At 34.8% G+C, this 14,808-nt stretch overlaps 1 protein-coding gene and 1 pseudogene across 15 annotated transcripts in view; both read left to right on the top strand.

Annotated features, from left to right (window-relative positions):
* Positions 1–14,808, top strand: part of AHI1 (Abelson helper integration site 1) — a 214,469-nt gene that overhangs the window by 59,510 nt on the left and 140,151 nt on the right. For all 15 annotated transcript variants that reach the window (XR_006717587.1, XR_006717588.1, XR_006717589.1 and 12 more), the window contains 5 exons: positions 304–533; positions 2,955–3,061; positions 6,178–6,296; positions 9,061–9,191; positions 11,366–11,506. Coding sequence is in view for 12 of the 15 variants with exons in the window: in XM_045499720.1 (XP_045355676.1) it covers positions 304–533; positions 2,955–3,061; positions 6,178–6,296; positions 9,061–9,191; positions 11,366–11,506 (728 nt within the window). In the remaining 3 variants the exon portion in view is untranslated. The remainder of the gene's footprint in view (positions 1–303; positions 534–2,954; positions 3,062–6,177; positions 6,297–9,060; positions 9,192–11,365; positions 11,507–14,808) is intronic.
* On the top strand, positions 5,226–6,152 carry LOC123609051 (annotated as a pseudogene).

Genomic DNA, 14,808 nt, shown 5'->3' with positions numbered 1-14,808 from the left:
AATGACAAAAGTAGGTATGTTTAAGAAAAACAGATCTATCCAAATATAATGTTTCATTTTACAGTATAGTTACAATTAGTAGACAAATTAACATGGTTCATAATAACTAAGAAATAGCTTTGTCAAATTGTAAAGAACCCCAGCCATCAAATCTTTGATCATATTATTTTTGATTGTTAGGAAATTTAGTTTACCATTGGTTGTTATCATTGCTTACTTGAGTCCCATTGGCTGTGTTTTTAGAGAAAGTTTTAGAAACTTGTGCATTTCAGAAGCAATATATAACTTTTTATCCTTTTCCAGGATCTGGAAAAATGAAATAAATAGTACCAGTACTTTCAGAGTTTTGCCTCATCCTTCTTTTGTTTACACGGCTAAATTCCATCCCGCTGTGAAAGAGGTGGTGGTTACAGGGTGCTATGATTCCGTGATACGGATATGGAAAGTTGATATGAGAGAGGATCCTGCCGTATTGATCCGACAGTTTGACACACACAGGAGTTTCATCAACTCTCTCTGTTTTGATGTTGAAGGTATGTCACAATATATTCCAAATGGAAGATAGTTGCGTGAAGAATTTTTTTTTAATTTTATTTCACTAAGATAATTTTTTGAGAGGGATTTTGTGTGTTGATAATTGTACGTATTTGTATATATGTGTATTTTGCAGATCATATGGTAGATGTAGGCACAGATTTAGCACTGAGGGAGTTTTGTTTGTAATTTTAAGTTCATTAAATTCCTAAACATTTATATTCAACTAATCTTTACTGTGAGAACCAGTCATATATCAAATCTCATAGATATATTTCATTGGATTGGTGATTATCCCCTCAGTAGGTTTTTTTTTTTTTTTTTTTTTTTTTAAGATTTATTTATTTATTTTGAGAGAAAAGTGTGAGTGGAAGAGGGGCAGGGAAAGAATCCCAAGCAGACCCCACACTGTCAGTGCAGAGCCCAATGGGGGCTCAAACCCACAAACTGTGAGATCATGACCTGAGTGGAAGTTGGACACTTAACTGCGACTGAGCCACCAGGTGCCCCCTCAGTAGGTTTTTTTTTTTTTAAGTGGCTTTTGAGTGAAAGGGTTAAAATGAGGAAGAACGGGAAATACCAAAAGAATATTAGATAGATAGTGGGAGAAACCTGTATTTACACTGTGTACTGAGCACCACTGCATTCAGCTAACAGTTAATAGGTATATGTTATAGAGTCGTCTAAATGTATCTGAAGAAATTTTCAAGAAAAAAACATTTTCTTTTTTTTTTTATTTTTTTTTTTAGTTTTTATTTTTTTAGTATTTATTTATTGTGGAGAGAGACAGAGACAGAGCTTGAGTCGGGGAGGGGCAGAGCGAGAGGGAGACACAGAATCCGAAGCAGGCTCCGGGCTCCAAGCTGTCAGCACAGAGCTCGATGTGGGGCTCGAACCCACACACAGTGAGATCATGACCTGAGCCAAAGTCAGATGCCCATCCGACTGAGCCACCCAGGCGCCCCGAAAAAAACATTTTCTATTATCGGCAATGCTTAAAGTGTTTTCAGCTTTCTCGTATCATGAACATGATTTCTATGAATACGAATTTATTTATATATATATGTGTGTATGTTTACATATATATATACACATATATATATATAAATATATATATGTGTATATATATATGTGTGTACGTTTATATATATATATACATATATATGTGTGTATGTTTATATATATATACATATATATACATATACATATATATATACATACATATATGTTTATATATGTATATATATAAAGCTTTGTTGCGCTATTATTTTCTTAACATAAATTCCTAGATGTGAGGTTACTGAGTCAAACATTTCTGGAGTCCTTGCTATGTGGTTTAATGTTTTAATACTTTACATGTGTAAACTAGTTTATTCCTCACAAAATCTGTATGATTATGGTATATACCTTCACAATATTTCAGACGCTGGGTATACAGACTATAGCTATAATTAATTAGTATGGGATCCAGATCAAAATGACAATACTGCTAATATATTCATTTTAACTATAAGGATGTTAAAAAATTGGAACACATTTAGAAAAGTCAACCAAGGATAGAAAGGTGTCTGTAAACTTTGTCATAGTAGAAGTAACTCAGATTATAAAAAGAGGAAGGAATTTCTTCATATATTTGACTAAGACCTCTATACATGAAACAAAGTCAGTCTGTGTTGCTTCCAGTAGGTAGAGATGGGACCAAAGCGGCAGAAGGCAGATATTCTTTGTTCAGAATTAGAAAGAACATTCTAGTGTACAGAGTAGTTCATCAGTTGAATATCTGCTTTGTAAAGTATTAAGTTCACGCTAGACAATTGTCTGTTCATTATGGTGTGGTAGATATTCCTGAGTGGGTGTGAAGTTGAATTCGATGGTCTCTGAGGTTCCATTCAACTATGAGAGGGTTTGACTCTAAGAATGTATGTTAAACTGAAGCACCTGTTACTTATTATTTTATTCATTCCCTGATCATTTGCTGAGTTTCTACTGGTATCAGGCACTTTGCTAAAAGTATGTATAAAATATAGGTGTTTTTCCAGGAATACAAAACAGATTATACAGGTTAATGAAAGTGAGCAATACAGACATATTGGATAATTCAAATAATTTGTTTGGCTTTGTAATTTGAACCATGTACAAATGCACTAAGATGCTCATTTCTTTTTGTATTCAAGTTCAAGTAAGTGACAAAGGGAAATAAGTCAAACGTAATTTGGTAGAGTGAAGAATTCATTTAAAGATCATTGGGATTTGACTACAAATTGTATTTTGGTTTTTGGCCTTTTTTTTTTTCGCTAAAACACCTTTTAATACCCCTCTGATTCTTTGTTATACTGGGCTGTGTTTTACCAATTTCATATTATTTGTTTCTACCTGTGTGTAGCACTTATAAAAGAGTAATTTTACTTTTTTTTAAATAGGTCATCACATGTATTCAGGAGATTGCACAGGGGTGATTGTTGTTTGGAATACCTATGTCAGAGTTAATGATGTGCCACATTCAGTGCATCACTGGAGTGTAAATAAGGTATAAAATCATACTTCATATTTAGGGTTTAATTAAAGAAATTAGAAAAAATTGAACCACATGAATTTAAAAATATGATGTCAGGACACTCTGTTCTCTCTTCTCAAAAAAAAGTGAAGTTTTTCTCAGTCCCTGCAAGCTATCATTGATTAATTATCAAGTCTTCCTGATGGCTAATTGGTGATATAGCAACTTAGTGAAAATTTTCATTTTGGTCAGACTTCACTTCCTTATTTTGAACCCTAATTGGTGATATGGCGTTCAGTGATCCACTACTGAAATTATGCTCAAATGAGGCATATGTTAATATTACCATCTCAAAGTCATAACTTCTGTTATCTGCTATTCATATTCTTTCTTTTGACCCAATAACATCACTCTAAAAACAACATGCTCAACATTTTAACAGTCGTGTCTTTCACAATGATGTAATCAAAATTAAGTAATTATGAGTGGGGTCTACTATTCAATCACTATAATTGCTTTCATTTAAACTTTGCTAGGGGCGCCTGGGTGGCGCAGTCGGTTAAGCGTCCGACTTCAGCCAGGTCACGATCTCGCGGTCCGTGAGTTCGAGCCCCGCGTCAGGCTCTGGGCTGATGGCTCAGAGCCTGGAGCCTGTTTCCAATTCTGTGTCTCCCTCTCTCTCTGCCCCTCCCCTGGTCATGCTCTGTCTCTCTCTGTCCCAAAAATAAATAAACGTTGAAAAAAAAAAAATTAAACTTTGCTAAGTAGGCAGAAACAAACGAATAATCTTTCATTTTTGGAGTGTTTTTAAGGTGGCTGGTATGTTAAGCAATTTTGTTGGTGCATATTGAGTACTTTTTAGTTAAAAATACAAAGTGAATTCTTAAACCTGAGTTTTGTATAAGTTGATATAGTTTCTAATATGCTATAATTTATTCTTAAGTTTTTGTTCTTCTGTAACAGTTGTCCTCATTTGAAGTAAAGACACTCTAAGTGAAAAAGAATTTTTATGAACTTTAGTTGAATCTATCAGATCTGTTTAAAAAACTGTATTCTATTTTTAGTCATTCTCATCTAGTCTCTCAGATTAATGATTGATGGCTTGGAATTCGTGTTGTAGATTAATTTCACACACTTTGAAAAGAACTTTCTAATTCTTATATACCTGAGGGATTGGCAAAACTCCAAAGTCGCCTATTCCAGTAATTTGCGTGTAGAATGCGAAGTCTATTATTTGTGTTAAATATCGTGTGTTTCTTTACTTCAGTATAGTAGCTAAAAGGCACATTTATCTTCAAAATTGACAGCCTGGTAGTTACTTGACACAGTCCAAAATAAAAAGTCAGGAAATGAACTGGAATGTCTTTCAGTAGCTAATGCCCTAGAACAAACTGTAGACTCTGATTTCTTACGTGGTTCTCTTCAGCCAGCAGTGGGACATGTGAGGTTATACTCAGCTGTCCCTTAAGATGAAGTGTCCGTGTGCTGTTGCACACACTCCTTGTTACAGGACATGGGCTTCAGAACTAGAACATTTTTAGCTTGAAGATGAGTACGATAAAGAAAACTATAAAGGAAATCATTAACAGATACTACAAACGCTAGACCTGCTAGCACTTTTGTCAAATTCATGCCTAATGTAACTTGTTAGACAGCTCTGTGTTTTTGATTTTGCACCTTTGCATCTGTGTAAATGTTTCTCAGACCCCCAACAGTGCATCCCTGACCCCAAGTTGTTGTGGTTCAATTAGTATAACCCCCATCTGTGCTGTCAGTGTTTGGCTCTTCTCTGTAACTTTTAAAAAGGAGCTAGCGGCGGGTCTCAGTGTCAGACAGCGATAGCGTGGGCTCAGCTGCTGCTCTCGGAACTGTAGCCCTCTGTCCTCCAGCTGGTGCCAAACCGCCCCTGAAGAGGAGACCCCTCTAGGAACTGGCGACAAAACATAATGTCGGAGCCTAGAAGGACATGAAGGCTAATTCCAAATTCTGCCTGCAGGTTAAAGCAGACTTTCTGTTGACTCTGTGGACTTTAGTCTGAGCAGTTTTGCTTTAGTAATTCTTCCTTGTGAGGCTTACCCAGGCAGGTTTTCCTTCAGTATGTATGTCTTTTTTGACATCATTAGCCAGGAGTCTTCCATGGCTGCCTTAAATAACTATCAAAAAAAAAAAAAAAAAAAAAAATCCCGGAGGCTCAGGTGCACTTTAGATTTGGCTCCACCATAACCCATCACCACACAGAGGAAGGCATTGCTGCTAGAGGTGTAATGGACGTTAATACTGCTTTACAAGGGTGCTGAAGACCACCCTCATCCATGGTGGCCTAGCACGTGGAATTCGCGAAGCTGCCAAAGCCTTAGACAAGCATCAAGCCCATCTTTGTCTGCTTGCATCCAACTGGGATGAGCCTCTCTCTGTATGTCAAGTTGGTGGGGAGGCCCTTTGTGCTGAACACCAAATCAACCTCATTAAGGTTGATGACGACGGGAAACTGGGGGAATGGGTTGGCCTCTGTAAAATTAACAGGGAGGGAAAATCCTATAAAGTGGTTGGTTGCAGTTGTGTAGTGGTTAAGACTGTCTGTGGCAGAGAGTCTCAGGCCAAGGATGTCATTGAGGAATACTTCAAATGCAAGAATTGAACAAATAAAAATCTTGGTTCTTGTTCCTCAAAAAAAAAAAAAAAATCCCTAAAACTATAATCTAAATTAAATGAGCTCAGAATAAGATGCCAATGACATACCTTTTTCAGGATAAAGTGGAAATAAGTACATGAAAAAATGATCTCATACTGAAATAGAATTTGAAAGTTAACTCAGTACTAACCTTTGAAGTTATAAAAATTAGAATCTTTCTTATATGATGGTAAGCAAGAAAATTCAATGTTAGAAGTTATGTTTTAAGAAGTGCCGTTTATTTGGGAATATACTACAATAATGCTAATTAAGTGTAGCCGTATATAACAGTCAAAAATACATATTATCAGCTTTATTTTCAACCTTCATTGGGAATTCTTTGGCTAGCAATTTTAAAGGGCCCTTTAAATTATAATTGAAAATGACTTCTTTAAATTAGTTTTGTACTCTAAAAGAGGCTTCATATTCAATAAACTGTTCAGTGCTAATATTTTATAATCTTTTTTAATCATTTCAGGAAATTAAAGAGAGTGAGTTTAAGGGGATTCCCATAAGTTATTTGGAGGTTCATCCCAATGGAAAACGATTGTTAATCCATACCAAAGACAGTACTTTGAGAATTATGGATCTCCGAATGTAAGTATATTTCAGTATTGACAGATTAAGCACTCATAGAATAAGAAATGAATTCATATTTATAAAATGCAGCTGTAGTTTTTAAATAGACAGTTTTCCCTCCAGAGGACATCTGACAGTGTCCGGAAGCATTTTTGAATGTTAGTATTTAGTGGATAGAGACCAGATAGTATATAGTGGATAGAGACCAGAAATACTGCTAAGCATCCTACAGTTTGTAAGACAGTGCCCCCACCTCACAACAAAGAGTTTTCTGGCTCAAATGTGAATAGTTCTGAAGTAGAAATATAGTCAGTTGCTCTTTGTTGTCACAATTAAAAAAAAAAAAGAAGAAATTTCTGCCTTAGATATCTTTTATTTTTATGATACTGGTATAGCGTAGTACTCTGATATACTACCATAACAGAATGAGATGGCTTTTGATTAACATGTCCTTGTTTTTTTTTATTCTGTTTTATTTCTAAATAAGGAAAGGAAATATCCTTAATGTTAAAAGCAGAGAAGCGGAATTCTGGACAAACCAGCATGGTCTTCTGATCGTTCTTGTTTGGTGTTAATAGTACTTGTAAAACAAACAAGAGAAGGCTAGTTCTGTTAGTTGTCACTATTGTATTTTGAAAGGAAAATGTAGTAGTCTATACTAGTTTATTCTGCAATTATCTTTTAGGGCTAACTGTTAAGACCTTCAGTGTTTATGTGGAGCTGTTCAGGGTACTGACATCAGTGCTATGAGAGAATGATTAGCAGAATTAGTTCATTAGGAGTTTATAATCTAGTTGAACTGCCTCCAAAATAACTCAAAAAACATTTAATGAGGCTAAATTGTGAGATCTTCTAGGATTGGAATCTGCTTATTCTTCTTACATACATAGTACCTATGTTATACCTGGCTGATAGTAAGTACTTGATATGTATTTTTTTTTTAATGAAGATAAATACATAAGAGGATTATATCTTTCATGGCAATAGTAAAGGTGATGATAGGTCTACTATAGTCTTCTATTAAAGGCTCTATGGAGAGGCTGGCCTTTGAGCTCGGTCTTGAAGGATGGATGGAATTTAGAGAAGATAGAAGTGTTGTCAGGAGGGTGGAAAACATGAAAAGCCTGGAATAAAATTCAGAGGTAGGTTAATAGAAGTTGTGTTCAAGGCAAGGTGGGTAAATCTGTAGAAGCATAAGTTTCTTGATAAGGAGTGCTGAGAGAGAATTTCTTTGGTTTTAAAGGTTACTCATTTATTTTGAGAGAGGGTGCACATGCATGCAGGGGAAGGGCAGAGAGAGAGTGAGAGAGAGAATCCTAAACAGGAGAGCATCCTAAACAAAATTGTACAGAGCCCAATGCAGAGCTCGATCCCACAAATTGTGAGATCATGACCTGAGCCAAAACCAAGAGCCGGACACTGAGCCAACTGAGTCACCTAGGAGCCCTGAGAGTTTTAGAAGTAGAGATTAGAGCCAGATTTTAGAAGGTCATGCCTTAGAAGTTTGGTTATTCTCTTTTTAAGTAGTATGTAGTGTTCAGCTTAGAATCATGCCTGAGCTCTAGAGGCAAACTGCTTAGAGTCAAATACTGCCTTTTCCATCCCTGACTAACTGATTAACCATTCTGTGCCTCTCTTTTCCTCCTCATTCAAAAAGGGGAAATAATATACCATATTTGTAAGGGTTTTGCGGGGAATAAATTAGTTTACACATGCAAAGTGCTTAAAACATTGCACCATATAGCAAGGACTCTAGAAATGTTTGACCCAGTAACCTCAGGTCTGGGAATTTATGTGAAAATCGTTATAAAGCAGGGAAAAAGTACAATTACACAAGCTTGTTCATAGAAATCATGTTCATGGTAGGAGAAAGCTGGGAATATTGTGTTGTCTCATAGTAGAAGATTTCTTAAGGTACGTTTGGACTTGATATAATACACACCTACTAAAATGATAATACCTAATTTATACGCTCTGACACAGAGGGCCGTTATTCATGAGTCATTGTTAAATCGGGGACAATTGTGTGTCTACCTGGCACATAGTGAGCACTAAGATAATGTTATTATTCACAAGCGAAAAAGTCTAGAAAGTTATATACCATATTTAATAGATGATTTAATTATATTTTTATCTAATATTTCTGCAAGTGTCCCAACTCTGCATTGTGTGATTTTAAAAATTTATCACATGGGGTGGTAAATGGGTGGCTCAGTCAGCTCAGGTCTTGATCTCACAGTTTGATTCATGCTATTGAGCCCTTTGTTGGGCTCTGGATTCTCTCTCTCCCTCTCTCTGCCCTCCCCTACTCGTGTACACTCTCTCTCTCAAAGTAAGTAAACTTTTTTTTTTTTTTTTTATCACCTGGACAAAATATGAGTATAAAAATTTTGTACATTTTTCAGTAACCAACTCAAATGCTACTTCTATAATATAGGCTCTCTCTGCATAGCTAGAAATAATCACTTTTATCCATATCTGCAAAGTACTCTTTTTGTTCTTTTATGGCACTTTCTGTATCCATTTTCTGTTTTGCATGGATGCATTCCTTCTCTGTCCTGCTAAATTAGAAACTCCCTGACCTCCGGGACTATCTCTTCTTTATTCTACATCCATCATAGAATGTCTCCCATGTAACAGAGTCTCAAAAATCGTTAAATGCAAGTGAAGTATTTAAGAGAAAAGGGTTTGTTTGTTTGTTTGTTTGTTTGTTTGTTTTTTAACCACCAGTCTTTTCCATGGTTAAGACAGGTTATATGTGTGAAATCTTTTTTGTTTATAGATTAGCAGCAAGGAAATTTGTAGGTGCAGCAAATTATCGGGAAAAGATTCATAGTACTTTGACACCATGTGGGACTTTTCTCTTTGCTGGGAGTGAGGATGGTATAGTATACGTTTGGAACCCAGAAACAGGTAAGTATTTCATTTATCTTCAAAACATTGTTTGGTTTGCTTTTATTTTGCATAAAGGTGAAAACTACCATTTTCTGGAATAATTTTCACGGAAATTCTGATTTCAGGTTCTCAGTTGTGTTTATCAAAATGGGAAATGGGAAAGCTGATAATGGAACTAAGCTGCAGTCTAAATTTGTGTTAACATTCTGTTCTTTACTGTTTTGATATCTTTCACATTATAATTCAATGTTTATAATGAGATATTATCAATCTTAAGAGAAGTATTTTTTATTGTGGTTGACATACAATATTATATTAGTTTAAGCTGTATGACAAACATAATGATTCAACAGTTACATAATTACAAAATGCTTGCAGTGATCAGTGTAGTTACCATGTGTCATCATACAAAATTATTATAATATGATTGACTATATTCCCTATCCTATATTAAGAGAAGTATTTAATTAAGATTGTAATGCAAAATACAAAATATTTATAAGCTCAATTTGGAATATAAGTGAGTATACAAATGGCTACATATCTATAATATATTTTTGTTAGAAACAAACATATTCCTGTCAAAGTTTTGATGTCTGAAACTTAATAGCAACTTACCCGGGGCGGGGTGCCTGGCTGGCTCTGTTGGTAGAGCATGGAACTCTTGACCTCACGGTTGTAAATTCAAGCCCTAGATTGGGTGTAGAGATTACTTAAGAATAAAATCTTTAAAACAGAAAAGAAAAAAAAAACACCATTTACTTCAATTACTGTAATTAATTATTCGTTTGTGCCTCACCTTTGCTTTTCAAAAGAAAAGCTAAAACCACATAAACATTTCTTAGCACTAAATTGAGAGATTTTATAAAATTTAAAATATCTTTAATCAGTAGTATTTGGTTCACTGTGCTTATTCTCTTAATTTTTTTTCCAAGTGTTTATTTAAATTCCAGATAGTCAACATACAGCGTAATAATAGTTTTAGATGTAGAATTTAGTGATTCAGCATTTACACGCAGCACCTGGTTCACATCACAAGTGCCCCTCCTTAATCCACAGTCTCGATCTTTTCTTTAACATTTTTGACTAGTCAGTTCACTTAGTGTTTTTTTTTTTTTTTTTTTTTTTCTTATCATGTTTCGATACTTTAGGATTGGTTTGGAAGTGTTAAATTTCTTTTCTCCTTCAATAAGTACATCTAGATTCTTTGCTTTGTGAGTTCTGTTTTTCATAGGTTCCTTAGGCCTCTACTGTAGGTCTCTTTTAGCGATTAATAATCAGATATATCTTTAAAGCACGTGGTATCTCAGTCTCTGAGGAAAAAAAAATAGAAAAATTTATTCCCCACCAGATCTCCCTCAGCCAGACAGTATCTTCAGTTTTAGAGCCTGCAGTTCCGAATGAGTTCTCCCTGAGTTCTTTGTTAGTTGGCATTTGCTCAGCTCTGTCAGATTTCAGGGTCAGATACTTCTCTACTAGTAAGTTCTTTGTTTTTATTTTGTGCCTGGAAAACCTCATTGAAGAGGTTGAATTGCAAAGTAGAAAAGGTCCAACAGGATGAAAAATAAATATAAGAGTTACTTGGACGATTAAGTGTCCGACTTCAGCTCAGGTCATGATCTCACAGTTCGTGATTTTGGGCCCTGCATTAGGCTCTGTGCTGATAGCTCAGGGCCTGAAGCCCGCTTCAGATTCTGTGTCTCCTTCTCTCTCTGCCCCTCCCCCTCCCTCCCTCCCTCCCCCTCTCTCTCTCTCTCTCTCTCTCTCCAAAATAAATAAACATTTTTTAAAAAATTAAGAGTTACTCAACTATTTTTAAGTATTTGAAGTTCTCATGTAAATAATATGAGCTTTATTTTTTTAAAAAAAAATTTTTTTTCAACGTTTATTTATTTTTGGGACAGAGAGAGACACAGCATGAACGGGGGAGGGGCAGAGAGAGAGGGAGACACAGAATCGGAAACAGGCTCCAGGCTCTGAGCCATCAGCCCAGAGCCCGACGCGGGGCTCGAACTCATGGACCGCGAGATCGTGACCTGGCTGAAGTCGGACGCTTAACCGACTGCGCCACCCAGGCGCCCCAATATATGAGCTTTATTACATACTGTAACTATTTTAGTAAGTTGCAGAATAATCTTCTAATGAGAGATATTTGAGATAGTACAAATGATTGAATGTCTTTTCTTACTTAGGAGAACAAGTTGCAATGTATTCTGACCTGCCATTCAAATCACCCATTCGAGACATTTCTTATCACCCACTTGAAAATATGGTTGCATTTTGTGCGTTTGGGCAGAATGAGCCAATTCTTCTGTATATTTATGATTTCCATGGTAAGTTCACTGCTGATAAGTAAACAATATTTCGAGTAACCTTTACTTTTAGACTGACCCAGGAATCATGAGCTCTGTAAAAACTATCAACCTTTGTATTAATAAAGCTTTCTTAAATATATTTTAAGACCCAAACAGATTAAATAGATTATATTATTATTATAACAGTTTATTTTTCCAAAAGCACTATCATTATGGAGTTTAAATATCAGCAAAGATACACATAAATGGTTGTGCCCTTATGTTGGAATCATAGAAAGGTAGTCATCACAAGTCAAATTCACCTAAAAATTATTTGAGAATGTATTAACTAAATTTCAAAGGTAAATAACATTTAGGAAATATGGATCTTTAATGTTTTCAGTTGAATATTTAATTTCTTATTCCATATTTCTGTTTTTCACCAGAGCACATAGTTGTAATAAGTTATAGTTTCAAGAATTTCTTAACCTAAAAGGAAGGCAAAAAAATCAAGTGTCAGTGAAACAAGATCTGGAATTGGAAATTTAATGTCTTTTTTTACTCTGAAGTTACACTGCTCCATCATTCTGAGAAAAAATAAATAAAGATTCTGGACACATTTTTCAGAAATAATGTAGCATTCTTAGAATTATTTGGATTTATGCGGTATTTCATACATATCTTTAATTTCTTTCCTGAAATTAGGATTTCATTGTTCTACATCGCATTGATAGTGCTGTCACTCCCAAAATTACGGTTCCATTTTCTTTATATATTAAATCTTGTTCAAAAATAAATGGTCTTTATTAGTTTCTGATTTGATTAGGATGTCATATATCATCATTCACTGTTTTTGCTAAGCTAGGATGGCTTACATACAATGTCATAAATGCATAAATGTGCAAATACATCCATTATAGGTAACATGAATGTGGGATTATTTGGCAAAGAGTTTTAAATTTAAATGAAATACAAGTGGTTACATTTACTGTGTTCACGCAGATCACACAGAAATGTTAGCGTTAATTGGTTATTTGTTAATGGTTGTGATAAGTGCTAAATTATTAAACAGTTAAGTTCTAAGCCTGAAATTGTTGATCACTGAATGGGTATTATTATTATTATTATGCTATTCCGGACAAATTATATTAGAAAATAATTTGTAAAATTGAAATTTATTTTTAAAAATCTTACCAAGATGTAACCAGTTTCTCTAATGCATATTCAAATCTGGTGACGGGTGCAAACATGTATCCAGAGACAGGTCTTTCTCTGTGCCAACTCTAAATCTTCCTGTGAAAGAGAGTTACACCTAGGCACTTATTCTTAACCTGGGACTGTTGTACAGAAATCAGCAGCGCAGTTATTTCCTCAGAACCTTTAGAGGTTTCACAACAGTCTTCATTTAATTCCTAATGTGCTTTTTTTAAGGCTTTGGAAATTTTCACTACACATGCAAGTGAAAGTCCCACTCTTATCTTTTTTTATTCAGTAATTTTTGGTCATGGATCAAGGGTTTCCATCAGATTAGCCCAGTTGGGTTTGCCAGCTTGGTTTTGAGGCAGTAGGCACATAGACTAAGAAGTCCGTTCTAGAAATGTCAGTAGAAAGAGCAAAGTGCTTTTAGGAATTCAAAAACAGAGGTTTTAGGTTCCTTTCTGTTGCTGTAGTGACCTGGTGCAAGCCTCTTGCCTTCCTGAAGCTCCATTTCCTGATCTGGTAAGTGGTACCACTACTGTTTAATACCTGTGCCACCTAAGAGAGCCATTTGTGGGGAATCTGTGAGTCAGGAACTGGGAAAGTACTTCATATATGGAAAAGGACTATATTAAAACAAGGAAAAAGGTGAAATGGGTTGTTACCATATTCATTTAACCCATATATACTTGACTTTGTGGTAATTTAGGTTTTAATATGCTGGTAAGCACCTCTCTATGAAAGGGAATTGAAAAAAAGGGTTTTTTACCCTTTCATTCGTTCTATTGACAGCCTTTATTAGAGTATGCATCTTTTGGGGTCAGTTGTATTAGAAAATAAATCATGAAGTTAAGAACATCATGTTATACCTATACTATATTACTGTCAGAAGGAAGGGATTCAAAGTGTTTCAGAAATTAAAAAGTTCAGATAATACATATGGAATTTAAATTATTTTGTACCATGATTTTAGAACACAATTTTCAATATACTGATACCTTTACAAACAAAAGTCAAAATGTTTCAACACATTTTCCTAACTCTTTGTTGCCTATTTTTAAAATGAGGAAGCTTAGGAAGAAGTTACATAATCCTAGGCAGTCCAAGATTTAGCACAGTTCTTGTGAATGGTATATATTCATAAGAAAACAGAAAGTTGTTTTCGATCCAAAAATAAATTTTACTTATTAAATACAGGCCAGAATCATCAAGTGAAATAGTGTTTAGATTTTTTATTAAAACATATAGTATTTATTATTAATCTTTTACAGGTTTGCCTTATATTTTATTTATTTTTAATACAGGAATATTTTGCCCAGACTTTCTTGTCTGAAAATAAAGTTTACATGTATCTTTCTATAAATGTTTTAATGGTATAAAATTTGAAAGATATAGAATAGTTACATGATTTTAAAATAGTATTTATCAGAGCTGCTCATTCGTTTAGACATTTTTCAAGGAAAATGGAGCAAACTCATTTTTTTTTATAAGTTGAATAAGCTGTGAATGAGACCACAATGGTAGCTAAATGTATCATCTGTCTTTCAGTTCTAGCAAAATCTGTGAAGAGTCAGCAAGCATCTTTCCCTGCTAAGCATATGTTCAGGTTGTGGTCTTTGGGGTCTTTCATTCTACTGACTTTTTGCTGTTTTTGGTAAGGAACACAATTTTTACTTTCAGAAGGCAGTTTTATTTGCCTGATGTTGAAAGGGTTAATCATCTGGTAATACAAAATTTAGTCACAGAGTACCACAAATAATGTACTTTTAGGATTCCCATAATAACAGAGTACTAGTCAGAAGAAAACGGCTTCCACTGAATTAAATTTATGAACCTAGGCTCTAGCAGTTAATGTTCTGTTATTAATATCTGTCTACCTCCATCTCTAGGATCCTGTTCTACATGTAATGATAATCATAACTAGTACTTACAAAGCACTTTCTTCGTTCCTGGTACCGTTTTAAGCATTTTATGTATATTCACTTCATTTTTCACAGTAATCTTAAAAGGTAGGTACTGTAATTATCCTCATTTTACATGAGCCAGGACTTGAATCCAAAAAACTACCCTTGGAGACCATGCTCTTATTTGCTACACTAACTTGCCTCTTTAGGAAATTTCCTGAAGTACTAGCTTTTGATTGT

This window comes from Leopardus geoffroyi, chromosome B2 (assembly GCF_018350155.1).
Source record: "Leopardus geoffroyi isolate Oge1 chromosome B2, O.geoffroyi_Oge1_pat1.0, whole genome shotgun sequence".
NCBI lineage: Eukaryota > Metazoa > Chordata > Mammalia > Carnivora > Felidae > Leopardus > Leopardus geoffroyi.
Note: the sequence above shows the minus strand (reverse complement) of the source record. Positions and strands in the feature narration are given on the sequence as shown.